Source organism: Oreochromis aureus, linkage group 4 (genome assembly GCF_013358895.1).
Source record: "Oreochromis aureus strain Israel breed Guangdong linkage group 4, ZZ_aureus, whole genome shotgun sequence".
NCBI classification, from domain to species: Eukaryota; Metazoa; Chordata; class Actinopteri; order Cichliformes; family Cichlidae; genus Oreochromis; species Oreochromis aureus.
In genome coordinates, this window is record NC_052945.1 from 15,608,569 (window position 1) to 15,633,532 (window position 24,964).

Genomic DNA, 24,964 nt, shown 5'->3' on the forward strand with positions numbered 1-24,964 from the left:
TTCAGTATTTTTCAAGGCATTTTGTGCACCATGTATCACAGAAAGTTTGTATGTTAAAGTTATGATATGAATACAGACTTTAAAATTAAAACACGGCAATTAAGACGAGGAAGATGTCAAGTAGAAAAGTTAATCAAGTTACAAGAGGACTAAACAATGTAGTTACTATTTTGTCCAATAGAGGGAGATATAACACAGCACAAGTGCAGGGACTTATTTTCTTATTTGTGAGCGATCTACTTCAAAGTTCTTCACCGATGACTAAAAACAATAATTTAAAAAAAGGACAAAAATAAATATAAATTCCATCATTTGTGCATTCATCTTTTTTTTCATGTATCCAAGGATAGGTCAGGGGTAAACATAAGAAAATAGAACATAATACGATCAATTAAAGTATAGACAAACAGATGCTGGGTAAAAGAACAAAAAAGTAACTGTACCTGTGCCCAGGTTAGTGTTTTGTCAGTCAAATGGTAATGCACCATTCCCTGGTGTTCATCCTTGAGCTGACTTCCTGTTGTGGAAGAAAACTGACAGTTAGATTTGCTTTGTTATTCTTTTATTTTGAAAATAATAGCTTAATTCGATGAGCTTATCGTCCCACTTGAGTGTTTCAGTAAACTGTAAATGTGCTGCTTGTGTGTCGTTTACCCTTTTGCAATATTTAGGTTTGACCGCATTGGTCAAATACAGACTCATTAAAAGGATTTAAAAGGCTTCACCACAAAGAAAAGGAACTTCATTGTATAGTTTATTAACAGTAAGGTCTTTGGATATTATGGCTTCTGTCTTTTGCGAAAGAGTAGCATACATTTTTATTATTGCATATATTCATAACACCACCAAGTGGCAGCAAACAGCTACAACAGGTAGAATTTCCTCAACATGCAATGCCATGCTTGAAGCTTAAGATATATATAATTATTTATGATCTTGGTATTTTCAATCCCTGAGAACTTACTTCTACTAACTCACATTTTTTGTGAGAAGTATTTATAGTTAGAATTAGAAATATTGAAACAACTCTTCCATCACGAGGCTCTGACCTGGGAAGGTGCTTTCAATGAAGTCTTTAAATAGCAGCAAGTCGCTGTCCTCCAGTTCAGCTTCTACATGGACTTTAGCCAGCAGCGTGTAGCCACTGCCAAACTTGCTCTTTAGATGTTGGGGACTCCCGAGGCACTTGAACTGACCGTTGACCATCACTGCCAGCCTGGTGCACAGAGCCTCACACTCCTCCATGCTGATGAACGAACATATCAGTGGGAAAGTTAAGTAGGTGTAAGTATAACGAGATGAAGCAAATCAGCTGATATCTACCATATTCTTCAATGCATACCTATGAGAAGTGATGATTATAGCCTTGCCAGACTCCCGTGTGCGTGTAACAGCGTCCCACAGCAACCTCCTGGCAACGGGATCCATCCCGGTCGAAGGTTCATCGAGGAAGATGACAGGAGGCCCACCAATCAGAGCCATTCCTGCGCTCAGCTTCCGCTTATTACCGCCGCTGTATATGTGCATAACGCCACATTATTGGAAACACTTTTCAAGCATTCTTCAGGATAACATGTGTATCCTCGCTCCACCAAAGAGCTACCTACCTGTAGCTGCGGACCAGTTTATCAGCATGAGGCTCCAACAGCAGCGAGCGCAGGACATTCTCCACGCAGCCAGACACGTACTTCTCTGGGATTCCTCTGAGCCGGGCGTACATACTTAGAGTTTCTCTTCCTGTCATGTGGTCCAATACTGCATCGAACTGAGGACAGTAGCCTATGCGCTGCTGCACCTGTAATACAGAGATAAATCTTGTTTTTAAATATTTGTGTGTGTTGAAAGCAGCGTAGTTCGCCACTCTAGACTTTGTGGATTCTCCCATCTCCCTCCCTCTTACCTTCTTAATGTCTCTCCGGATGCTGTATCCATCAATGAAGGCATCTCCAGACGTAACGCTCTCATCGCCTGTCAGCATCTTGAAAGTCGTGGTCTTTCCTGCTCCATTGAAGCCCAGCAGGCCGAAACACTCCCCTTTTCCTACAGCGAGAGACAGCCTGTCCACAGCCAGGAGACTCTCCCCGCTGCTGTACACCTGTAAAGAGGAGATAACAGTTTTACATGCATTTCAAAATTGGAACACTCAGTCCAAGTATTTAAAAAATAAGTCAAGACCTTTGCAAATAAGCAAAATACAGCTAAGCCACTTACTTTGCTGAGCTCCTGCAGAATGAGGGGGCTACCAACCATAGACTCTACTATCGGCTGGCACTCCAGAACCCGCTTTCGCTCATCGGCCACATCTCTGTCCTCTGGGAGCAGTGCTGTTATCATAGGTACCTAAAAAATACACCAAAAAATGATATGATATCCACCTGATATTAAAAGGGATCGTACTGTACAGATAATTACATTACTTCACAGTTTCTATGTGAAATAGCTTTCTATGTGCCATTTTGAATAAGACAAGTCCATTTTAGTTCAGTTACACTGCAGAAACATGTTTCACCTGCAACTAATTCCCTTAAAAAGAGCATTTAGAGTCTTAGGATTTGGTAAGTAGCTATTTTAGGAAACATTATGCAGCTGTCTTTGCAGTGTGCATCACTGACATGAGTGGGTCTGTGGGAAACACAACAAAACAATCATTTTAGAGCTGGACCTCCAGAATAACATGCCCATTAATAAAATACTGGTATTATAAGAGAGATGGACAATGGACACTTTGCCATGGTTTAATCTGACCTTCAGCTGGGTGACCTAAAAACAATCTGAAACTGAGCATTTAAAGCAGTCTGAAGCTATAAATGGCCAGTATGAGCAAAAACCCATAGTGGCCATAATTAACATACCCATTTATCATTGTAGCAGCGTAAATATGGCAATTTGAGCACAGTCAGTGCTTTCTTACAACAAGCTTCATTCACGTGGCTTTGTCTATGCCTAAGCCCTTTCAATATCTGGCACAAGGATACTTTTACTGGCAGGTTGGAGGAGCCATGTATCAAACTACCAAACTTCTAATTAGTAAAGGTCACGCTCTCTCTTCTGAGCCTCAGCTGCACCCAATACTAATAATATTATCTCCATGGACCATCATAATAGCCATGCATACTGTCACAGTGCACCCTTGAGAAATTCCGCATGCGCACCACTACATAAATTCAAACGTAAGCATAAAATATTAAAAATAGAATGTTTTCTGCGATCATTAGTCATAACCCTGACCCGTATACTTAAAAAACCCTTTGTATTTATGTTATTTACTAATTAACCCGCAGATTATATTTGAAAACTCAAACATGACATCGTTCAAAAGCCTTTTGTGTCTGACCAGCTGCCTGACACCAGAGTTTACAGCCTTCCATTGCAAAGAAAAATCAGTTAATCTTCAACACGAGAAAAGAGAAAATGACCGAGATTGTGACTGTTTCACAAATGAAATAAATCCTTTTTCTTTCAATCACCTAATCACTGTAATGACGTGTTTTCTTAAATTAGCAGCACAAATGATAATTTCATATGCAAGTTTTCAATGTCAAATAATCCCTAAAGTCCAACTGTTCAGCTTTGCATGGGTTTTACAGCTCCAAATACTATGTCCTTGTGAGGATGAATGCAGAGGTGGTAATCCATTTTAGAACTACCAAGCGCCTCAAGGGTATCTATTCTGGTGAAGCAGATTAATATACTAATCAATATTTAATTCCTCCAAGACTCAAAACTGTTCCCTTGGAAAAAATAAAAATCACAAAAAATAACAATTCAAACTGACTGCATTTCAAATGCAACATAATATAGACCACACTAGTAGCAGAAATGTTTCCAAATGTTTGCAAATTAACCATGAAGAAATATTTTACTCTTTTTAAGCATCCTCTCAATTCACCTACCTTTTTGCTCCTCCTGAACAGTGAGGTGAGAAGTCTCCAGAGAGTGTGGATGCACTGCAGCTCGATGACAAACAGCAGAATGATGAAGACCACACCCTGCACGGAGAAGGCCACGAGAAATCGTCCCACCCCGGGCTCTGACATTGAGAAGTAGTTTTGCTGGTATGTGATGTCTACAAACAGAGAATCACCAGGTTACCTCTGCACTTCACAGGTAAACTTCTGCACTCGCGGCACAAATAAAATAACTTTTAAGAATAAAAATCAAACGATTAATCTTTTAGGCAGTACTTACTATATTGCTTGCAGATTATTTCAGTCATAAAACTGGAGGTGCAAAACGAGATATATTCATAGTTCTGGTAGAACTGGCTGAAGGACATTCCCAGGCAGTAGTTTGGGAAGATCAGGAACACCTTATCCAGCAAGTGTGACATGTGCTGCAAATCCAACTCTAGACAGGAAATATTATAATAAAAATATATTTAACGGGATGGATTTATTTCTTAAGCATTCTTCATCTTTTTTCCCCACGAGGACCTAAACAAGCGTGTAGAGATCCAGGGTTCTCATCACAAGTACGTTTCACAAACCCACTCCTTTCTACAAAGTTAATCCAGTTTACCAGTAGGAGGTAATAAAACATGATTCTTCACTGACTTCCCACACACATACGTATACTGTCTATTGTATTCAGTGAAGGACAGAGCCAAGCCAGAAGCACTGCTGCTGGGAGCTGAGCCCTAATGCCAAACAGAAGGACTAAGTGATTTTTTTTAAATACATGAAGTAGGCACATTACATACTGTTGGTCTGAGTTTATAAAAAATATATAGTTTGTTAATGGAAAAAAAATAGAGCCTTAAAAGCTCTGGTCACTTTAATAGGTACACCTTGCTAGCAGCCAACATTAGTGGGTACATTATGGTCATAAATTGATGGACATGATCAGCAACAATCCTCAGGCAGGCTGTGGTGTTTAAACGATGCTCAGTTGATGCTAAGTGGAGCAATAAAATATCCTCCACTTCATTACATCACCAGCAGCCTGAACTGTTCATACAAGGCTGGGCGGATCCATCCTTTCATGTTTACTCTGAATTTTAAACCCTACAAACTAAAGGTTATAGCAGAAAATGGGACTCATCGGACCAGGCAATGTTTTTCTAATCTGCTATTGTCTAATTTTGGTGAGCCCGAGTGAACTATACCCTGACTTTCCTCTTCATAACTGTGGCACCAGATGTGGTCTTCTGCTGATGTAGCAGTCTGTCTGTCACCAACATCAATGCCACATTCAGTCAGTTAAATCACCCTTTGTCCCCATTCTGATGCTTGGTTTTAACGTCAGTGGGTCGTCTTGAATATGTGTCTAAATGTCTAAATGCACCGAGTTGCTGCTGTGCGGTTGGCTAATTTAAAATTTGCTCATTTGTAAACAAGTGCACCTAATCAAGTGAGCAGTGAGTGTAATATGCAGTGATTAAAGCTGTTCACGTTCACAGTGTCAGAGCCCCAGCACCAACAGAGCACTGCAGTATGGATCTGCTGATATTACGTTACTAGGCTACTGTCTTGTAGTGTATGTTGATTTACAAGTGCTTAAGTAGCATAATTAAACCCCACATGAGTTTGTGATCACCCAGTATCTCTTCCTGATAAGTATTTCCCACCATCATCATCAGTAAAGAAGAGGACGAGACACTAAACAACCCATTAAGTAACAAAATGTCATGCTAATGTTAAAAAAATAAAACTTTTACAACAGCGAAACCTTCAAACATTAAAAAAAAAACTCTGAAATTGCAATATTCTTTAAAGAAACAAGAAAACAAAAAAACAACAAGCTGTATGAAAAAGAGGGGTTGTCGTATTTTGACTGGTGACCATCTATAACTCTCTCACCTGGGATCGTCAAGATGGTGACAGCCAGGAAGGTAGCAGTGCCTGAGATCATGTTGAAGATGGTGAGGCGTGTGTATGCAGTAGCAGCAGTGGAGAACAGGAAGCTGAGCAGGTACATAAGAGGCACAACAGCCCAGCCGTACAGCAGAAGTAACAACAACACATCTATAAGGTGGTTGTCCTCTAGAAAAGCACTGATTCCAAAAGCCTGGAACACCACCTGAAAGAAAAAAAATAAAAATATATATACATATATGCATACAACAGATTCACAAACCCCTATATTGAAACCAATCAATCTACCCTATTATCCTGAGTATTGCACTAGTAACAGATGTCATACTGACCAGCATGAGGAGACAAGGCAGCAGGAAGTTGACCAGGTCCCAAAGCAGGGCTGAAAACCAGAAGTTTGCCAGGTAGACGCCGCTGACCTGCTGCACATGCTTGGACTTGATGGAGGACTCTGTTACAAGCAGCAGGGCAAAAGTGCTGGACAGGGAGGCCATCCCATACATCAGGTTGATAGCAATGGCAAACCCCGTCTTACTCCTACATAAAATGGAATGAAAGAGTGCGACGATTACACCACAAGATGGAAAAGAGGTGGGAAAAGGTTGCAGACAGGGCGTCTTTCTATGTCCCAAGTCTTACTGCTATAACATAACTTGAATACAATTTAAATGCCCGATTTATATTTCAGAAACCAGAAATCTTAACCCTGTAAAGACTGGTGTGGTGATGTGTTGGTCTCTACCAACACTTTAGGGATGATACCCAGCAGCAAAATGTTCCACTGTCTGTGTCTGCCTCATTTGCTGTAGGTGGACAAGCAGTGCAGAGATCATTTTTTCTGTGTCCGCAGTGAAAGAAACACCCAAGGTTTTCAGCTATACATGGGTTTAGTCACCCTAAAAGAAAGGAAGCAAATGTCTGCTTCATGTAACAATGTGTCACTCTGCCTCACCCTCATCACTGCAGGGTTATTTTCCAAACAGTAAAGGGTATTAATGAGCTCGACTAGAGAAAAAACACAGCAACACTTTGAATGTTTGAGCCTCGTGACAGTGGAATTAAAACTCGGCAAGAAATATTGTAGGGCAAATGATCCTGCAACATCAAACGTGGGAAAACTGTTTGAAGCTGGAGAGGAGATATGTTAGTTACTTCATACTGGGAAGTGCTGTGAATTGGTTTCAGCTGTTTACTCACTCACACCTTCTTTGGGTGAAAGGAAAGAGCTTCATTTGAACAGAAGCACACATGTGCTGATTGTTATTTTTTTTTAGAAAAATCTAAAATTCTGATTGAAGGAAAGTCCTAGGTGTATGCATCACAAACAAAAATGACTAAATTGTCTAATTTCTGTGATTTTTAAGTTGCTTGGAACTGTGCTCTCAAACCTACTTCTGTTAATTAGTCTGAATGTTTGAAGTTTTTGAGACTGAGCAAATACTAGGGCTGGAGGGGGAACTGATCCAGCATAGAATTGAAAATTTTTAATTAAAAAAATAAAATAAAAATACTATGAACAACAAGGTTCATCTCATACACCAACATCCAGAGCAGAGGAAACATTAAATTGGCTCAACTGAAAAACCAGCCAACACTACGTCCTAATTCAGAGCAAGCTAATGGCTCAGTCCCACAAAATAGGACAGCAACCTCCTTGCATCTCCAACAAAGAGAAGAAAAATGGTGGCTGCCTGGTGATTATATAGATTTTTTTTTTTTCACATTTTGTGATTGATTGCAACTTGTGGTGACTAAATGGTTGCCTTTAGCTGCCCACTCATGATTGTACAGGTCGCCTGCGGCAGGAGGCAAAATGACTGCAGTCTGACTTGGACCGACTGCGTTCACTCTCAGAGAGATTGTCAAAGTGTTGCAAATAATCGTTATAAATTTGTAAATGCAAACAGATTGCCAGCATGTTGCCATCTTTGTCAATGAGCACAACTCCAGGGGACTCGACTCATTAGGCTTGCTGAAGCACGACTGTAATAGTTAAATGGGAATTTCTGTCTATGTATACAGCAACAGATATGTGATTTTCAACAATTTATGACAGTTAATTGCTGTATTAATAGAAACAGAGTGCATGTAATGACCAAATCACACACTGATGGAACACTGACTTCAGATATTGTCAAAAGTTGAACTTTTTCATCTTAATCTGCAGTTGAAAAAAATGTGAAAAATCGCAATATGTGTTATTGTGATACTTAGGATTAACAAAATATTAGAAATCACAATAATATTGAATGATAAATGAAGTATTGTGATAATATCGCATCATGGGATGCCTGCTGATTCCCACCGTTAGCAAATACTACCCCATCCTTTCTCTACTCACTCTGAGAGCTGGTTCTGGGCACACTCAGACAGGTTGCGTGGCATGGGATAATTGGCTGCCTGGATGGAAGCATTCGGCCCTGCTATAAGTTTGAACAGGGCATTGTCCACCAACATGAGTGCTGTGGCAGGTGTGTGGTAGCCCTCGTTGTTAAAGTAGGCTGTAGCTTCTGCGAAGTGGTTGCTGCTACCTCGGAAAACAGCGCCCACCACGCAGTGCTCGTTAAAGCTGCCTCCTTCTTCGTCTGCCTGAGTTAGGATGTAATCGGTGTAGTCTATAGGGAGAACGAAGGCTTACGATCAGTAAATACCAAAAGTGAGCAGCAACACCAAGCATTTGTCCTACTCGTTACTCTTACCAGTAGCATTGGTGAGTTCGCCGAGCTGTGCAGAGAGCTGGGAACCGTATGCGCTTGCCCAGGCAGAAGCCAGGGGTCCTGCCCCAGACTGCAGAGAAACGGGAACCCTGGTGGGACCATAGCGACTGAGTCCCAGACTCAGTTTCGGAGCATCATTATGACTGGGAAGGGTGCGTGCCACAAATAAAGCCACAACAGTGAAGACGAGAGGGACCAGGAACTGAGCCACCATCACCTTCCAGTTTCTCCAGCTGTACAGCGCCCTCTTTAGGAACATGGCATAGAACTGCTGCAGGTGTAGTCTGACCTGTTACGGGAGAAAATGGGAGCTTCAATCAACAGAGCAAAAAAAAGACGCTGAGCATCGCTTTTATTCCTCCGTCTTACCCCGGTGTTCAGCTTAATGTTGGAGCAGTCTTCTGAGATGAGTGTGCCGCTGTCTGTGAAGTCAGTGACATCAGTCAAGCCGCTGATGCTGCTGGCATCATCCATGGTCCAGTCGTGAGAGCGTCTCTCATGTTGGTACTGCAGGGCTGGCAGCTGGATCGCCTGGATATCCAAACTAGAGTCCACCAGCTTTCCAACTCTGGAAATACAAATAAATCTCATTTTATCCACTGACTTAAGAAAACAAACAAACATTGGTGTTATAGCTGACACAAAAAATAAAAGTAAAATTTAAATAGTTTAGATAGTTTAAGATTAAATAGTCAACTGTTTATGATAGAAACATGTGTGAGGAGAGAAGAATCTATTCAATCTGTAACATTTTAATTCATTTCAGCAGCTCAGTATAATGAAGACAGCAGGGCTGCTTGCAAAGGGAAAAAAACTATTTCTGGGCCTATTTATAATTCAATTATCAATGAGAGGCTCACAGAGTGCCTTTGTGAGCATACAGTCTAGTTTTATATTCTTAATATGCCACTTATCTGTGAAATGTACTTTCAAAAATAAGAAAAAAATAAAAAACACAGAAGTTACATTTTAAAGCTTTTCAACTCAACATGATTATACCTCCTAAACACCCAGCACAACAAATTAGCAACAAAATGTCATATTTAGATCTCAGGAAAACACTATTAAAAGGTGATTTATTTGTTGTGAATAATTATAGTTTGATAAAAATTAATTGGCAGCGTTGTGTAATGGAGTTATTACACTCGGCTGTAAAATATGAATGGAAGAAAAAAGCTAAACGACCAAACGTTCCAACAGCAGCTTTTCTTTGGTGCAACGTGTCAATGGCCCGAACGCGCTGCTGTACTCTCAGTATGAATCATAAATAATGAGGCCTGAACAGCAGCAAATACAAATGTTAAACTCGTGCCAGCTGAAGTAGCACACAGCGTAAGCCTTCCGCAGTGGACGCGGTCTTGTGATCGTTGCCACAGATACGCATATTAAATCCAAGGGGAAGAAAAAATAACTGAATAAGCCACAGGCGGCTGGGACTGCAGTGTATCAGGAAAACAGTTGGGTTTGCAAGCAAATTTTTATATACTTTATTTATAAGGTGGCGTCCAAAGTTCCACAAATTCCAAAAGCGATTTTCAGTAAAGCGCAAAAGATTCAGGCACTGAACACTTTATACCTACGACAAGAAGCAACTATAACCTTTTGTATCACATCCATACTGTTTTATATACTAGAAGACATTTAGTCTTACACTACTGCTTGTGGGTGTAACACTATCCTACATTACTGTTATTGTTGAAAACGTCCGAAAAAAAAAAAAAACACTTCCTTCTCCAAACTTCACTGACTTCTTCACAGACTTTAGAGCAAACATTTGATAGCAAACATAATGTCCCCCATGTGATCCAAGTCAGTTAAACTTAATTAAACTTACTACTTAAGTACGCTTTGAACCAGTTTTATCCCCATCTTCACTAAAATTATTCCCAGAAAATATTTTATTGCCTTTGTGATCCTTCATTAAAGTCATTTTAAAGCTTTTAATTTTACAAAAAATTTTCTGTGATACCTGAGAGAAAAAGGACTTTAAGGGAGAGAAAAACTGTCACTCGTCCTATATTTCCTACCTGAGGAAAACCTCTTCCATAGTAGTTACTGAAGCGCCATAGCTGGCGATGCCCAGCTCCTCTCTGTTCATCTCCAGCTCAGCAAACAGCAATTCAAACCTGATAGAAAGTAACAAAGAGTTTAATTAAACACAGCCAATATTGCTGCTACCTTTATTTAATATAATCATGTCACCAGTAGTCAAGTGAAAATGAGTTACATTTTTAATGAAAAGCTGGCTTGAGTTATTAAATACATTCACTGATTCAATTTGTGGTATTGTATAATCTTTTGACCCATTTCTAACAGTTCAAAGTAGTATTTTTTTGCTTTTCCCTCACTCCATTTTTTCCTTTTTCCTTTTCCCTCCCCATACATACATACATAATCTTGTGCAATAAAAAGACACGTAAGAGCAGAACAATTTCCTAAATAACCACATTTTATTGCGCATAATGTGTTAAAGTAGTACAGTGTATTACATCTTTTATTATATGACTATTTTATTATTCAGTTGCTGTTTTTCTTTGTATACTTGAATGAATTAACTCCAATGTCCCTGTATGTCTATCCCCGAGTCTTTCAGTTTTTTCAGTCTAATACTAGTTGTTCATTTCACCCGGTGTGACTTCTAGCCTGTTGTCTTTCTTACAAATAGGTCACACCACACGCTGTGTTTTTGTGCGTATGATCAATGCTCACCTGCTGGTGCTTTCTTTGGGAAGAATATAAGAGAGCTCAGCTCCAGCGCTGCTCTCCAGAGTGGCATTGGGAACATACATGTGAACAAGGCGGGTGATCTCGGACACGTTACAAAGAGCATCCTTGACGATCACCATGTGGTATCCGGCACCTGGTTAAATATATTACATAAGACAATTACAGAATCAGTCCCAAGAATAGTTAAACTGCATGTGAGCTGGTCCACGTGCAGTATTTCTGTTGAAACAAAAGAGCTAAATTTCAATGCATGCTTTTGTAATACCACCAATAGTTTAGGAAACAAAAACTGCCTTTCAAGAATACATCTGAGAGTACAGTGCGCTTTCACTAACCATATTTATTCTTGAGAAAGAGTGGTGAGCCGCAGCACTGCAGCTCTCCTCCTGCCATGATGGCAATTCGATCACCGAGCAGGTCAGCCTCGTCCATAAAGTGTGTGGTGAGCAGGATGGTGCGGCCGCGTTTCTCCCCTTGCAGAAGGTCCCAGGTGGCACGTCGTGCTGATGGATCCATACCTGATGTGGGCTCATCTAACATGACAACCTGCAGACGGGCAGAAAGGAAAAGATGGGGAGATAAACCAGAAGAAGGTTTGCAGTAGTCTGCCCATATTTACACATTTTACTCAAATGAATGTAAATAATGTTTTTTGGTTGTTGTTTTTTTAAATTCCAGACCTTGGAGTCTCCAATGAGAGCAATCCCAATAGAAAGTTTTCTCTTCATGCCACCAGAGAGGGTCTTGGAACGAGCATGTCGCTTATCCTCGAGGTTTAGGATACGGATTATCCGGTCCACCTCATCTGGAATCTTGTCTTTGGAGTAGCCTTTCAGCTGGATATAAAGTAGACAACACAAATACATCAGTTTGTCATCTGTTTTCTCAGCAGCTACATTAATACAAACTGAGAGGCTAGGAGACAGCAGGAAAGTGCAGAAAATGGGGAAGTTCACTTGCTACTCAACTCATACAAAGTTTTTGTGCGAGGAAAAAGACAAAAACATGGTAAAAAAAACTGCTAAGGTAATAAAAGTACAATAAAAACATGCTTTGTGCTGCTTTTAATGTTTTTAATAATCAAAACCAATTAAACTCACTTTAATGGAATCAGTGTGAACACTTCATACTATAATTGCTGTCACTTTTAATTTTTTTACAAAGTGTATAACAGCAAGTGGAAACATTAAGCTATAGTGGATGTGTAGTATATAGAGATGTATTTTTACATAAAAGTGCATAAGTGTGTAAATACCTGTGCATAGAACAGCAGGTGCTCTCGTACTGTAAGGTTATCAAACAATACATCATGCTGGGGACAAAGTCCCAGGCTCCGTCGGATCAGAGCCATGTCCTGACAGATGTCGTAACCACTGATATAAGCCCTGCCGCTGGTGGGAGGAAACAGACCTGAAACATGAAGGAAGGTAGTTTAATTTTTTATTTAGGAGGCATATTTAATGTGTGTGTGTATTTATTGTTTGTTTACATGTGCATTTAGGCATCTAACCTGTTAGCATGGACAGTGTTGTGGTCTTCCCAGCACCATTGTGTCCTAGCAGGACTGTGATCTGTCCTTCGAACATGTTCACTGTAAGGTCTCGTACGGCCTGACGTGTCTTGTTGCCCACTTTGAATTCCTGTCAAAACATTTATACACGTGACATGAGCAGAAATGGAATGGATGAAGCATAACCTTTTTGTCCATTTACCTTTTAGTAGTAACACCGAGTACTACGGTGGAGTTATTAGTGACCTTTCTTTTCCACTGGGGCATCTGCAGCGTACGCTAAAGTGGTCATGATTACTCTCTGGATCATAGTGTTTTGCTGCTCACCTTAGCGAGGTGTTTAATCTTTATCCCAGACACGAGTCCAGCAGGTTCTTCTTCTATAAACTCTCCTTTCATGGCCTTTTCAGCATCCTCTTCTTCCTCCTTCTCATTTACCAAAGCCATGCGAGGGGTGCTGCACCAGTATGAAGGCTGCAGAGGAAGACAGTCAGGGAAGTCAAGGGGAGTGAACCAGCACTTCTTTTGCCCCGGAGTTTAAGAAGCTGTCGACACTTTTGCCCCAAATTTTCACTATTCATTTCCAGTATATCTAACCTTATCATTTTACTTGGTGAACATCAAATATAGCATCATATATTAACCACACGGTGTGTGTGTGTGTGTAATATAGCACCGTATATTACACACACAGTGTGTTCTGACTTATCACTGAATCAGGTAATCATCCACTGACATAAGGAAGGAAGAGGAACACAATCATTCATTGAATCACAAGAAAGAGAGATCGAGCCAACATTATTATTGTTCATGTACACTCTGCATGAAGAGATTGTTTCCCAGCCAAACCACCTCCTGATACACTTCCTAAAGACCGGAGTCAAACCTCCCCTTTCTACGGAGCAGAAACACCATCTGACACCCACCCACACAATGGACATGGAGGAAAGTGCGTCAACATCTAATCCACACCCTTCTGGCAGTCGCTTAAATTCCTGACAACTGGGAAAAAGGTTAGCAGGAGTTTATTTTTGTGTAGGCGCGCATGTCTGTAAAGGCACGCCATTTCGTGATCGCTCATAGTTGTTATATAGATAAACCTTATTTGTTTTGGCTCTAGATACTCAGACATTTCCTGTTTTTCTAACTAGCTGAACCCCAAGGCTTCCTCTGGTTGATATGTTGCGACCTCTAGTTTGCAAACTCTTCTGCCCTCGTATGTGACAACCACTTTCACTGAGAGCAGCTTCATTTTATCAGAGAAAACTCTCTTGGATATAACAGATCTCAATAATGGCCACTGACACTCCCCAGTGCTGCCTAACACCACCCACCTGCAGACTTTGGTAGCATGAAAATACCTGTTTAACTTGGCAGAGCTCACAGGAAGGAAAGTACTAAGGTGAATGTGTTAATGAGCACAGCGTGAAATGTAATAAATGAGACAAATTACGCCGAACTTGCAAAAACAAAAAGATCGGCATCGTGTTTGCATTGGACTACATTTGTTGCCGTGTTTCTTTCAAGTTTGAAATACTACTTGGTATTAATGCTGCCAATAAAGGCATAGGAGGGACAGAAAAGTTTCATAATTTTGGCTCGCAAATAGCCATTCATACTTATATCCCCTCACCTATTCATCATTTACTGTCACATCACCAGTAACGCCTTTTTAAAACATACCAGTAAAAAGAAGTACGATGGCAAAGGCACGCCATACTCCCCAGGAAACACTGCCTCCATGTACCAGGCCACCATCCCGTACAGCACAGCATCAAACAGCAGCAAGCATAGAACCTGGGCCATGGAGAAATCATCGTCCACCGTGACAGCGTCAAACAGGTTTGACCACTGGATTCCTGTACCTGAGGAGCAAGGCACGGACAAAATTAACCTCAATTAATATTAAAATTCCATGTTTTCAATGCTGTGCACAAATAATTGCAAGTTTTGGGAATGCCACGTTGCCGCATCAAAGTCTCACCTTTGCCTTCAAACATTCCTATAAGCTGTGCGCCCATGGCCATGGCCACATTGGAGATAAGGCAAGCTGACACTTTCTGGGAATGGCTCAGTAAGTCGTAGCGCGGCCACAGGAACAAATAAGGCAGATAGCTGAGAAAATAGATGAAGCCCCCCGCTGCTGCCGCCACATTGGCTAAAACACACAGAAGAGAAAGAAACAGACTCAACAGTCATCTTAAAAAAATATAAGGCTTTGACAACTAAAAAACAGTCGGCTATACAGTCCACTCATGAGTTACCCAAGAGGTACACTGCAAAATGCTACCTGATGAACTCAAACAGACACACGTAGACAAGAGCTGAAGGAGAAAATAACTTAAAGAAGAACTACGTTTCTCTGATAGGCAGAACGAGCCTGAGTGCAGCTACGAGAAAGCATTAAGGAGGACAAAAGAGAGATGAGCAAAATGGGGAAGAAAGCAGAGTAATGTGCTTCCATTTGTAGGCAGCTTGACAGACCTCTTCAAAAACCACTTGTTACAGACAATGTGACATTTTGAGCCTGCTTGGAACATGCATTTACAAAGTACCATCATCTATTCTTAAAAACCACATCACTGGGTATGTGCACCCGGCTGCATGTACAAAGACAGCGAGGGGTGAAAAACAGCCCATCTATGTTTTGTTTTTTTTAAAAATGGCCGTGTAGGTCACTCAAGGATCCTTTTTTTTCTTGCCAATTTTCTGTAAAAGCCTCGTCTCCCCCTTCTTCCTCTACCGCCTCCAAGTCAACACTTAGAAGCAAAACCCTTGAACCCAGCTGGGGTTCAATATATAATGATTTCATTGTCCAGGGTCAGAAGGAAAACAACATGACAGAGTTATTTTTATTTGGGTTTTTTTTTTTTTTACTTCAATGAGATTAGTTGTAATGATTTTAATAAGGTTGTCAAATGTTACAATTAGAGCATTGTTCAGAGAAAAAAGGCAGGACACCTTTTCATGTTCAAGCACCAAATGAAAACTGTCAGGGGAAGTGACTAAGCACATCATATTCATTACTCAGAGCAGAAACGCAGTGCATCTGAATGTGAGAGAAAGTCAAAACATCAGTGTAAACAGCTAAATGGAAGCTTTTAAGGTGTTTCCTTCAATTAAAAGCTTAGGCATTACCGTCATAGAGTTCATGTTTCTTATGAGAGCAAGTGGAAATTTAAAGAAAATCCAAGTAAAAACAAGCAAATAAGTGCTCTTTGAAAATACTGCAAGACACTGAAGCAGAGAAGCATTTGGAGCTCAAGCTACTTTACTGTAGAAAGCTGAAAGAGGAGGCTGCTAGTCTGAATGAGGAGCTTTGAATGAGGATGAGAGCAAAGAGGGTGGAGGAAGGGGAACATGGGAAAGGAGAGATTTAAATAGTTTCCTTTATTGGGGAGGTTGTCCAGGCCAAGCAGGCGAGCTTGAATTTCACTCGACTGAAGATGGAAAGAACTGAAAGTGACTTGCTCTTTTTTAAAAGGGAACACAACACTTCTGATCACCAAGAAACGGCAAAAACAAACTAAAAATCATTAAATATTTAAAGCGCTGTACTCAACCGCTAAAGAAATCCAATGATTCTGTGCAAATCAACATACAAAACATAGCTTTCTTTCAAAAGTATAAAGTGTTTTTATTGCTGTGTGCATTCTGCAGACAAAGTTGAAGGAACAAAGCAGAAACTTTGGTCTCAGAGACACGCCGTGCACTTCAGGAAATTAAGTGAGAAGTATTTTCTCGCACATACATTACAAAGCAAGACAGCAGCAGTTAAAAAGAGACATTATTATTATTATCTTATCATTTAGAAATGAGTGGAGTGAGAGAAACACACACCTCGTGAGAAGAAGGCACTGATCATGAAGCTGAAATTGATAGTGGCCACGGTGAAGACGAGCAGGAAGACGAAGACCAGCGTGGGGTCACTGCTGGTCAGCACCGCTCCGTTGGGGCTCACCTAAAATACGAGATTGGGTCTGAGTAATCACAACATTTATAATCTTTAAACCGAGGGTGTCAAACATAGGCCAGCCAAAGGGTCCCATCCAGCCTAATAGCTGCTTTGCAGCTTTTTGGGCTGGAGGGCATCATTTATGGGCTTTTTACTGTATTTTCTACCAGGAAGCAATGTGTTCTGTGTAAGCATAGATCAGCTGTGTCACTTTTACAGCCTTTTGCAGCCTTTCAACTTATAAATGTTTTTATAGGTTATTCTGTACTGGCTTTAGTGGAAAAGCCCACTTGAGATTTAATTGGGATGTATGAGCCTGTTAACTAAAATGAGTTTGATCCCCTTTAAAGAATCAGCTCAGTGCGTGGAAATGTGGGCTGTCTTTTCATTTTTGTGAATTGTTTGCCATTTTTCTTTACATCAGACACCGATTGTTTTTTTACCCTCCTTTTATGCCCTATCATTGCTTATGATGGGGCACTTACTGCCATGACATCACAGCATATTGCTTGAGCTTCAGTTAAAGCCTTTAGATAAGCGTACTTTCACTGGCAAATTTGCAGCAATTTTTTTTTTCTGATTAAGTTCGGTTTTTACGCTTTTTTCCATGAAAATAAAGAGATCTGACCAATCAGACCACTGTATTTGGGAACAAGTGTGCTCATAGCTCAAAATGTACAGCAGTACTGAATATACAAATAGTAAAATAATACTATTTTACCTCAGACACCCAGATGCTCCTGCAGGTCAGACATTATTTTTCTAATTTCTCAGATGTGGTTATAACTCTGCCAACAAGACCTCAAACTGCCCCACTGACATGCTGAAATATGCATGAAAGCGGCTGTGATACAACTCCTGGATCAAACCATGAAATTCTCCCTGCTCCTGGCATCTCTTGAGAACTGGATGAACTCAGAATCTCCATTTCTTCCATTTCTTTTTTTGTTTAGAAACATCAGGACAAGCTCATCATCACCTGAAGCTGACACTTTTGGCGTTTATATACGTTACACTAAAAAATTCTGAATTTCATGTAATTTTTTGACAACCTTCTTACCTTTAGTCTGGTATGTGTACCATGGTTTCTTTTGCTATGCTAAAGGCATCACAGGCGGGAATGTGCAGTAAGCAAAGACAGTTTTTTTAACACTGGCTCACCTGGATACAGAGGAGCAGAGTAACAAAAAACACTGAAATGGAGAGGAAGAGTAAAAACATAAGGAACCAAGCGCTCCAATGGAGCCAGTTGCTGAGACCCATCATCCTCATGTACTCCTAGAATGCACAAGAAAAAAAAAAGCACAGGTTAAAAGAGTCTGGCAATTTTATTACTTCTCCAGCTCATACAGAGGCTCGCAAAACATACCTTGAGCTTCCTTTCTTTTTCCTGCACCACAGCTCGTACTATGTTGAGGGAGGTGTAGGTGAAGCTGAGCACCAGTAGTAAGGGCAGCTGGTTCTGAATAGCCAGGATGAAGACGTCGTATTTAAAAGCAGGGTAGGGGAACCGTGACATGACCACTCTGATAGGACGCAGCAGGTGCGAGGCAGCGGTTCTGTTGTAAGAGTGCATAATGGCTCGGTCCACGGCATGCTGCACTGCCAGAAAGCCTTCTCTGTAATAACCTTAAAATAAGAAAATAAACGGCAGCACTTAATAGAATATATTAACACCGCCATTACACCATCAGTAATCAGCGTCTATGAAATGACTCATTTTAAGCCCACTTAAAATGTGACCTGCTCCACAAGGTCAAAGCTTTCCAACCTCCTTCTAGAAGTTGACATGAGAATGGACAAGAAGCCTTGAGTAACAAACTTGAAGCTGCAATCACAAGTTATTATGCACGTGGAGGCTGGAAATCCATATTCATGTGACTCTAAATTATAAAAGCATGTCACTTTTATTATGCTGTCAGAAGGACTTTGGAGTATACCTCCTCTTTCTATTTTAGCTGCAAACAATTTTTAAGGACAAAAACATTTTAAGGAGAAATAAAAGGCTGCTGGGACACACTGGAAATGCATCTTACCTCCATTGTTATTGTATCATTTAAACCAGCTGACGGGCAAATGAGATTAACAGCATCTGATGCCTCCTGAAGGGTTCTTAACGCCTTGAAAATGCCCCATAAATGATTGGAGGGCACACTGTACCCTGCCAAAAACTAGATAACGCCGATTATGCTGAGCATGTGCAGGGGTATGGTTGCCATGGAAATGTAGCCTGAGCAGGCAGGACTGTCTCTCCATTCAAAGTCGAAGAATTAAGAGCTTTTTATCAGTCATAATCTCTAAGTAGAAAAATAAATACCTACTATTTTAGAAGGTGTCATTTAAAAATAACATTGCATTTTAAAACAATAGGAATTCTCACCAGGTGTTCCCCCCTCCTTGTAGTGCTTCTCTCTTGGTCCTGGCAGTTGAAAAAGGGGAAATAGGCTGTGTGTGTGCCAGTCTAAGTCATTGTTGGGGTTCAGCTCAGACTTTTCCGAGATTGGGGCGTTGCGTGGCGAAAAAGTGAAGCGCAAATGGTAGCTCACCTGCATGTCAGAGCGCAAAAAGAGAACAGAAGTTAATGAAGAGTAGAGTGATACGCTAAGCAATACACTCAAGTCGTGCAGTGAATTTAACAACTGTAGCACCTCCAGTGGTTTTGTCCTTAACAATTTTTCCGTTTTCAAGTAATATATAGACATTGAGAGGTTTCTGTCTGTACTGGTTATTTAATTTCCTTCTGAAAACAACTTGAACAAACGTCTGACTTTTCCCATTCAAAATAATAAGTCCACAGAGCAGCGTTGTTGCTAAGATAAAGCGCTATTAATTTGAAGTAATAAACACATACAGTATCCATGATTTCAAACTAAACTTGAATAGGGATTACAAAGATTAACTAAGGATTGTCTGAAATCAAAAGCAGCGTCAGTAGAGGCCTATATCTGAGGAGGAGATCTGTGAGGTCAAAGATTATGTATTCCTGTTTCAGCCAACCACTCCAGGTAAGCATCACCTGCCTTCATGTCCTCTCGACACCAATTTCAACCACTAGATGGGGCAGACTCAAACAAAGTAATATTAGACACTGATCTATATTAAACATCATCATCTTTGGCTCCTACACTGTCATATTTCAGGCATGCTTGCAAAATAAAATGGCCTTGGAAAAACCCCAGGCTTTCAAACCAAGTTTTTATTGATATACACTGAGGGGTCAAAACTATCCTAATTTAGGAGTGCTTTCTTTTCTAAATAAAGTGCATATAGAGCTTTTATACATTAAAGAAAGATAAAAACAAAGGCGAAGCTATGACAGATGTGTGTTTACAGTGCAGTGTGTCTGTTCGCCTGTCCCCAAGTTGCCATCCACCCATCTGCCCATGTGTTAGGCTAAATCACCATGATAAGGTATTTTTTGAAACAGAAATTTTTCTGAGTTCCTCCATTGACATGAAAACGCAAAAAAAAAAAGAACTATCTTACGCGATTCTCAAAAGTGGCAATATAACCGTAACCATAAGGAAATGTTGGCCAATCAGAAGCACAGAAACAATGACATGGCGCAGTCTGATATGAGAAAAAGACATAAAAACATACACTTTTAATGTTGCAAGTCAAAGTCTCAGTTTTTCTTCTCCGCATGTAAATACAGAAACACAGCTTTTGAAAATGTTCACCCTGGCTTAACTTTTTCAAAAGCTCCATTTTCAGTGATCTGAAACGTCGTTTATGTCGTTATTACTCACAGACGACGCTTACCAAAATACCTGTGAACATGTGGATGTAGCTTTTTGCAAAGAAATTAAAGAATAGTTGACATCTACGAGTCCCTTTCTTTAGCCTAACAGTTCACTGCTTTGATTATGAATCCCATAATACAAAGAAAGAGAAAACCACCAGTAAAAGGTGAGGATTAAAGAGATGTGCATGTCTCACGCTTCCTTTTGTCACCCGTATTTTTTTAAGGTTTAATCTGGCAAGCTGTAGTGAACTGATGTGACTGACACACAGGGAGACAGGCACAGAGGAAGCGTAATCCGGTACGACTGAAGAGACATTTTGTTCTTAAATGATTCACCCTAAAATGTAGGAGTACGTCTCTTGAAGACTTCACAGTGAGCGATGTGAAGCTTTCAAGCCTTTTAAGCCTGTCAGGCTTTTTCATCAGAGACAGCTAAAGCTTTTCCTACAGTGCATCAGACTGCATGAACCTCTGAATGCATCTTTCCACTATCAGGTTTTTCCTGCTGCACAGGAGCATGAGTGTCATCTCAACCTTCACTATAAAAACTAAAGGTTGTTTGGTCAGACTTTTCCTTCTGTTGCAACTACCACCTCTCAACAGGTAAGGCAAATGAATTTCAGGAAGAAGAGAAATGTGCCTTAACAGGTACTGCAGGTAAAACACTGTAAAAACAAAGTAATCTTCTGGAATTGTCTGTCAGTGTGTACGCTGCATTTTACCTGTTGGGGCAGGGGCTCATCATCATGTGTGAAGTGATGCTCAAAAACTACAGCAGCCAGCACATTTCTTGATTGAGGGTCATTCCTCACAAAGTTCTCAAACTGCTCCTCTGTCTCAAAACCACGCACTGGAACAGGGACAAATACACACACACACACACACACAGACGAAGAACATTAGATTAATTGTGCTTTGGTATTCATCTCATGCACACAGGTGTTTTCACGCCTGTCTCACTCCTTGACCTTGCGGCTTGCCTTTCACACCGACAGGCAGGAAATTGCTCACGATGCGGACAGCATACCAAATTCTGTCACAAATATTATTAATAGAACCGATCAGTCCCCCAAGTGTGCACTGGAATATGCTTCTTTTTTTGGACACAGATGACAGATCACTTTAAAGAAACTGGAGCAACATGTGGGGGTCAAAACAAAAAAAAAAGATGTCACAACACCATAAATAAGACTAAACCACCTTTTTTTATGCAGTTTCACTGTTGATTAAATCTGTTTTATTGCTGAACTCTTTATTGCACTTATCAAGCAAACATGAAGGTATTCTGCGCCTGGCAAAGAGCGTCAGGATTACACACAGGTCTCGGGGTTAAATCGGGTTCATGATCATAAAAGAAACACTTGCACAGAGATAAAGAGAACGCAGAGGAGGAAGGGCAATCTGCCAAAAGACAGTTCAAATATTCACCTGATATCTTACATGCTCCTCAAATGGTTACCACTAGTGTAACTATATAATTCCCAACTAGCCAGCATTAGAAATGGGTACATGGAAAGATTTTGGGTTAGCTCAGTTGTTATAGTGAAAAATCTAATAATTCAAAGCAAGTAGAGACAGTTTAAAGAGTAAGAGTTAGTTCAGGTTTAGATGTAGTACTTCAGTACTAATGGTTAGAGTTTGGAACAGTTAGCTTGTTAGTCCAATGTAAGAGCTGGTAGCTGTTATCTCTTACATCAAACGTTTTACTCTTAAAGCCAGTTAATAAGTAGAAACAACCAGCTTAAAAAAGTGTGGAAATAAAAGAAGAACTGGTAAAAACATATAAGTTAAAATTAATCTTAAAATAAAACAACTAAAATTAAGTTACATTAATATCTGTAATTGCTACAATTACTGCAAATAAGAAATAAAGTGTTAAACAAATGCAGCTAAGTGTATTAATGGAAGATAACATAAACAAAGACAATTAAAATGAATGGGAAATGTAACTTTTTAACATCCACTTGATGACAACTGAGCAGGACAGCAGGTTCATCAATTTTAATTACCACTTGAAGTGAGAGTGCGAGGCATGGCAGTGCAGCTGTGCTGATAGTTTACCACTTAATGGGTTAACTAGCCGTTCAACGGCTCAGATTTATTCTGGAGTTGAAGTTGAACTTGTTTACATATTTTCATTTTAAAAAATATATATAATTATCTGTTATTCTCTGCATTGTTAGTGCACTGCTTTTCACCCTCTGAAATGCTCCACCTCGGCTACTATCTGCATAAGTCCCCAAAAAGCCCCAAAAGCCTTGCTGTGATTGGTCAGTTTATACAATGAAAGCCAAGAAACATAGTCAACAAATATCCAGCATAGGTCTACTCTAAATAGGGCTGCGCCATATTATGTGATCTTATATTATATCAGCATTATTTTTGACGTGATTTAAATGTGCCATATTGTGATTGCAATAGCAATAGCTATGTTTATGTTCCCTAGTGCACAATAACAAGACAAGATAACAAGAGCCATGTTTCAGCCTATGTTGAAGACTTAGTACCTAGTGCTGTTCGATCCTGAAGTATCAATTCAATGCCAAGTAAATACAAGGCCAGTAAGTATTTGGATCGATCCATCCACCTCTTCCTAAAAAGGAAGCTACTTCAACAACCTCCAACAGAAAACAGTATTTATCCAGCAAAATATGCAAGGAAACTGTTCCAGTTAAAGGTGGAAACAACAAATGTGTTTCACCACTTGTGGCAAAAAACACACCATCAAGTACAATGCTAGCAGCTGGTGGTGTACAACCCAAAAGTAACCAATGACTCAACCAACCATCACAAGTTTCAGTCCATATGTCAGGAAGAGCAAATGGTGGATTTAAATTAGTGATGCGGTTACATGGTTGAAAACCAGGGCTTTAAGCAGCTGTTTACAAAGATAAAACATCCCGGGAAGAGAATATTTTGCAGTTTCATTATGTGAGAATATTGTGCATCTCCTCCAGAATTACAGGAGAACGCTTCATAGGCTACTCTGTGCTTGCATTTGTCACTGGATATAATGCTGTGTGACTACTGCACTATAATGCACTATAATCCTGCTGCTGCTGCTGCTGCTGCTGCTGCGGGCACTTTGTTTCAATAGATTCACACTACAAATTTGGCAGTCTGTCATCAATGCTCACTGGGAAAGAAAGATGGAAAATTCCCTTTAATTACTTACGCTTAGAAAAGCTGCTGCCTGCATCAATAAAATGTTCAGTATTTTTTGTCTAAATCATCGAATTTGCAATAATATTGCAAATTTTCTTGGAATATCCAGATATCACCCACCGCTACTCCTAAGGGCAGTTCACTTTACCAGCATCAGAAAGACTTTCTGTAGCTTCTAGCATAAAGATTGTAACAATAGGATATTAACACTAACGAACACAGGGGTATTTCCCTAATGACTGTAAGCCACTGCATTTTCAGTTCCTCAGGTGCATAATATGATGTTTATGTGTCCCTGGTGATGCTGAAATGTGAAAAGGCCAGATGTTCAGACTTAACTTGGCAGAAAGAACCATTTCTTTCTTTTTATAGGAGGGTCTGCTTGGAGCATGAGAACATGAGACTGAAGGTAAAAAGTGTGCACGAGAGACAATCTCAATAACCCTGAAAACACATGACTGAGGATATAAAGATGTTGGAGTTGCATATTTTCAAAAAAGAATGATTTAACTGATAAAGTAAGATTATGTTTTATTACTTGTTGTCTTGAGTAAAACTGTTCACGTATCTGTTTAAAGCTTTAAAAGAAGTAGATTATCTGCAAATTTTAAAAAGGGAAGCATTATTCTTAAATCATGACGAGAAGGAAACATAATTTTGTAACACACCATTTCACAATAGTTTGGAAAATAAACAACTTCATTATCAGAGTCACAAATAATTCCATTATTAATCTCTAATTATTAATTAATGTGTTATCTGTTTAAAAGAATCCCTCATTTTAGGCACAACATTGTAGAATTACAGCAGGAAAAACAAAATATCAGTGATTCAGCCTTGATCATCCCCTCTTCACCTTCCCCTCTGAGTGCTAAGACTAGTTAAATTATTTATTAACAGTTGAGCTTAGATCTCAGATAGCTGTGTTCAGGGAAACCTGCAGTTCCACAGATCTCTGGCTACCTGTGTATCTCTCCGCTCACCTCACACGGCAGCCATTTGCCCGTCGTGCCAATTGTCAGTCAAAATGAAAACAAATATGCAAAAAGCCTGTTTGTACACCTGTCTGTATGTATATCTGAATAACTGGTCACACAGGGCAGATGTGTGTTAGCGCGTGAGTTTTTAAAAAAGACATGCATCCCCGGGGGAGCAACCATGTGTGCTACAGTGTGTGTGATTCCTTTTCATTTCCTTGTCTAAACTCTAAGCTGACACAGTTTGGTCACGAGCAGGGTGTGGCCCTCCTGAGGATTGTTTCTGGAGGAACAAGTATTCCCAGGTTTGTCCTGAACTACAAATGGTGTCAGGGCTACAGGGTTTGTTTTACTG

General features: G+C 40.1%; 1 protein-coding gene across 1 annotated transcript in view; it reads right to left on the minus strand.

The window, feature by feature from the left end:
• Positions 1 to 24,964, minus strand: part of abca3b (ATP-binding cassette, sub-family A (ABC1), member 3b) — a 31,604-nt gene that overhangs the window by 2,056 nt on the left and 4,584 nt on the right. Inside the window, exons 4-30 of the mRNA XM_031741292.2 lie at positions 21,190 to 21,317; positions 19,103 to 19,268; positions 18,092 to 18,351; positions 17,884 to 18,000; positions 16,608 to 16,728; positions 14,752 to 14,925; positions 14,451 to 14,632; positions 13,095 to 13,241; positions 12,768 to 12,897; positions 12,513 to 12,667; positions 11,938 to 12,093; positions 11,593 to 11,803; positions 11,240 to 11,390; positions 10,558 to 10,656; positions 8,900 to 9,098; positions 8,513 to 8,819; positions 8,155 to 8,428; positions 6,146 to 6,350; positions 5,799 to 6,018; positions 4,189 to 4,347; positions 3,894 to 4,066; positions 2,212 to 2,340; positions 1,901 to 2,095; positions 1,608 to 1,795; positions 1,343 to 1,513; positions 1,050 to 1,246; positions 444 to 517 (exon numbers count right to left, since the gene is read on the minus strand). Of these exons, the coding sequence (XP_031597152.1) occupies positions 444 to 517; positions 1,050 to 1,246; positions 1,343 to 1,513; positions 1,608 to 1,795; positions 1,901 to 2,095; positions 2,212 to 2,340; positions 3,894 to 4,066; positions 4,189 to 4,347; positions 5,799 to 6,018; positions 6,146 to 6,350; positions 8,155 to 8,428; positions 8,513 to 8,819; positions 8,900 to 9,098; positions 10,558 to 10,656; positions 11,240 to 11,390; positions 11,593 to 11,803; positions 11,938 to 12,093; positions 12,513 to 12,667; positions 12,768 to 12,897; positions 13,095 to 13,241; positions 14,451 to 14,632; positions 14,752 to 14,925; positions 16,608 to 16,728; positions 17,884 to 18,000; positions 18,092 to 18,351; positions 19,103 to 19,268; positions 21,190 to 21,317 (4,688 nt within the window). The remainder of the gene's footprint in view (positions 1 to 443; positions 518 to 1,049; positions 1,247 to 1,342; positions 1,514 to 1,607; positions 1,796 to 1,900; positions 2,096 to 2,211; positions 2,341 to 3,893; positions 4,067 to 4,188; positions 4,348 to 5,798; positions 6,019 to 6,145; positions 6,351 to 8,154; positions 8,429 to 8,512; positions 8,820 to 8,899; positions 9,099 to 10,557; positions 10,657 to 11,239; positions 11,391 to 11,592; positions 11,804 to 11,937; positions 12,094 to 12,512; positions 12,668 to 12,767; positions 12,898 to 13,094; positions 13,242 to 14,450; positions 14,633 to 14,751; positions 14,926 to 16,607; positions 16,729 to 17,883; positions 18,001 to 18,091; positions 18,352 to 19,102; positions 19,269 to 21,189; positions 21,318 to 24,964) is intronic.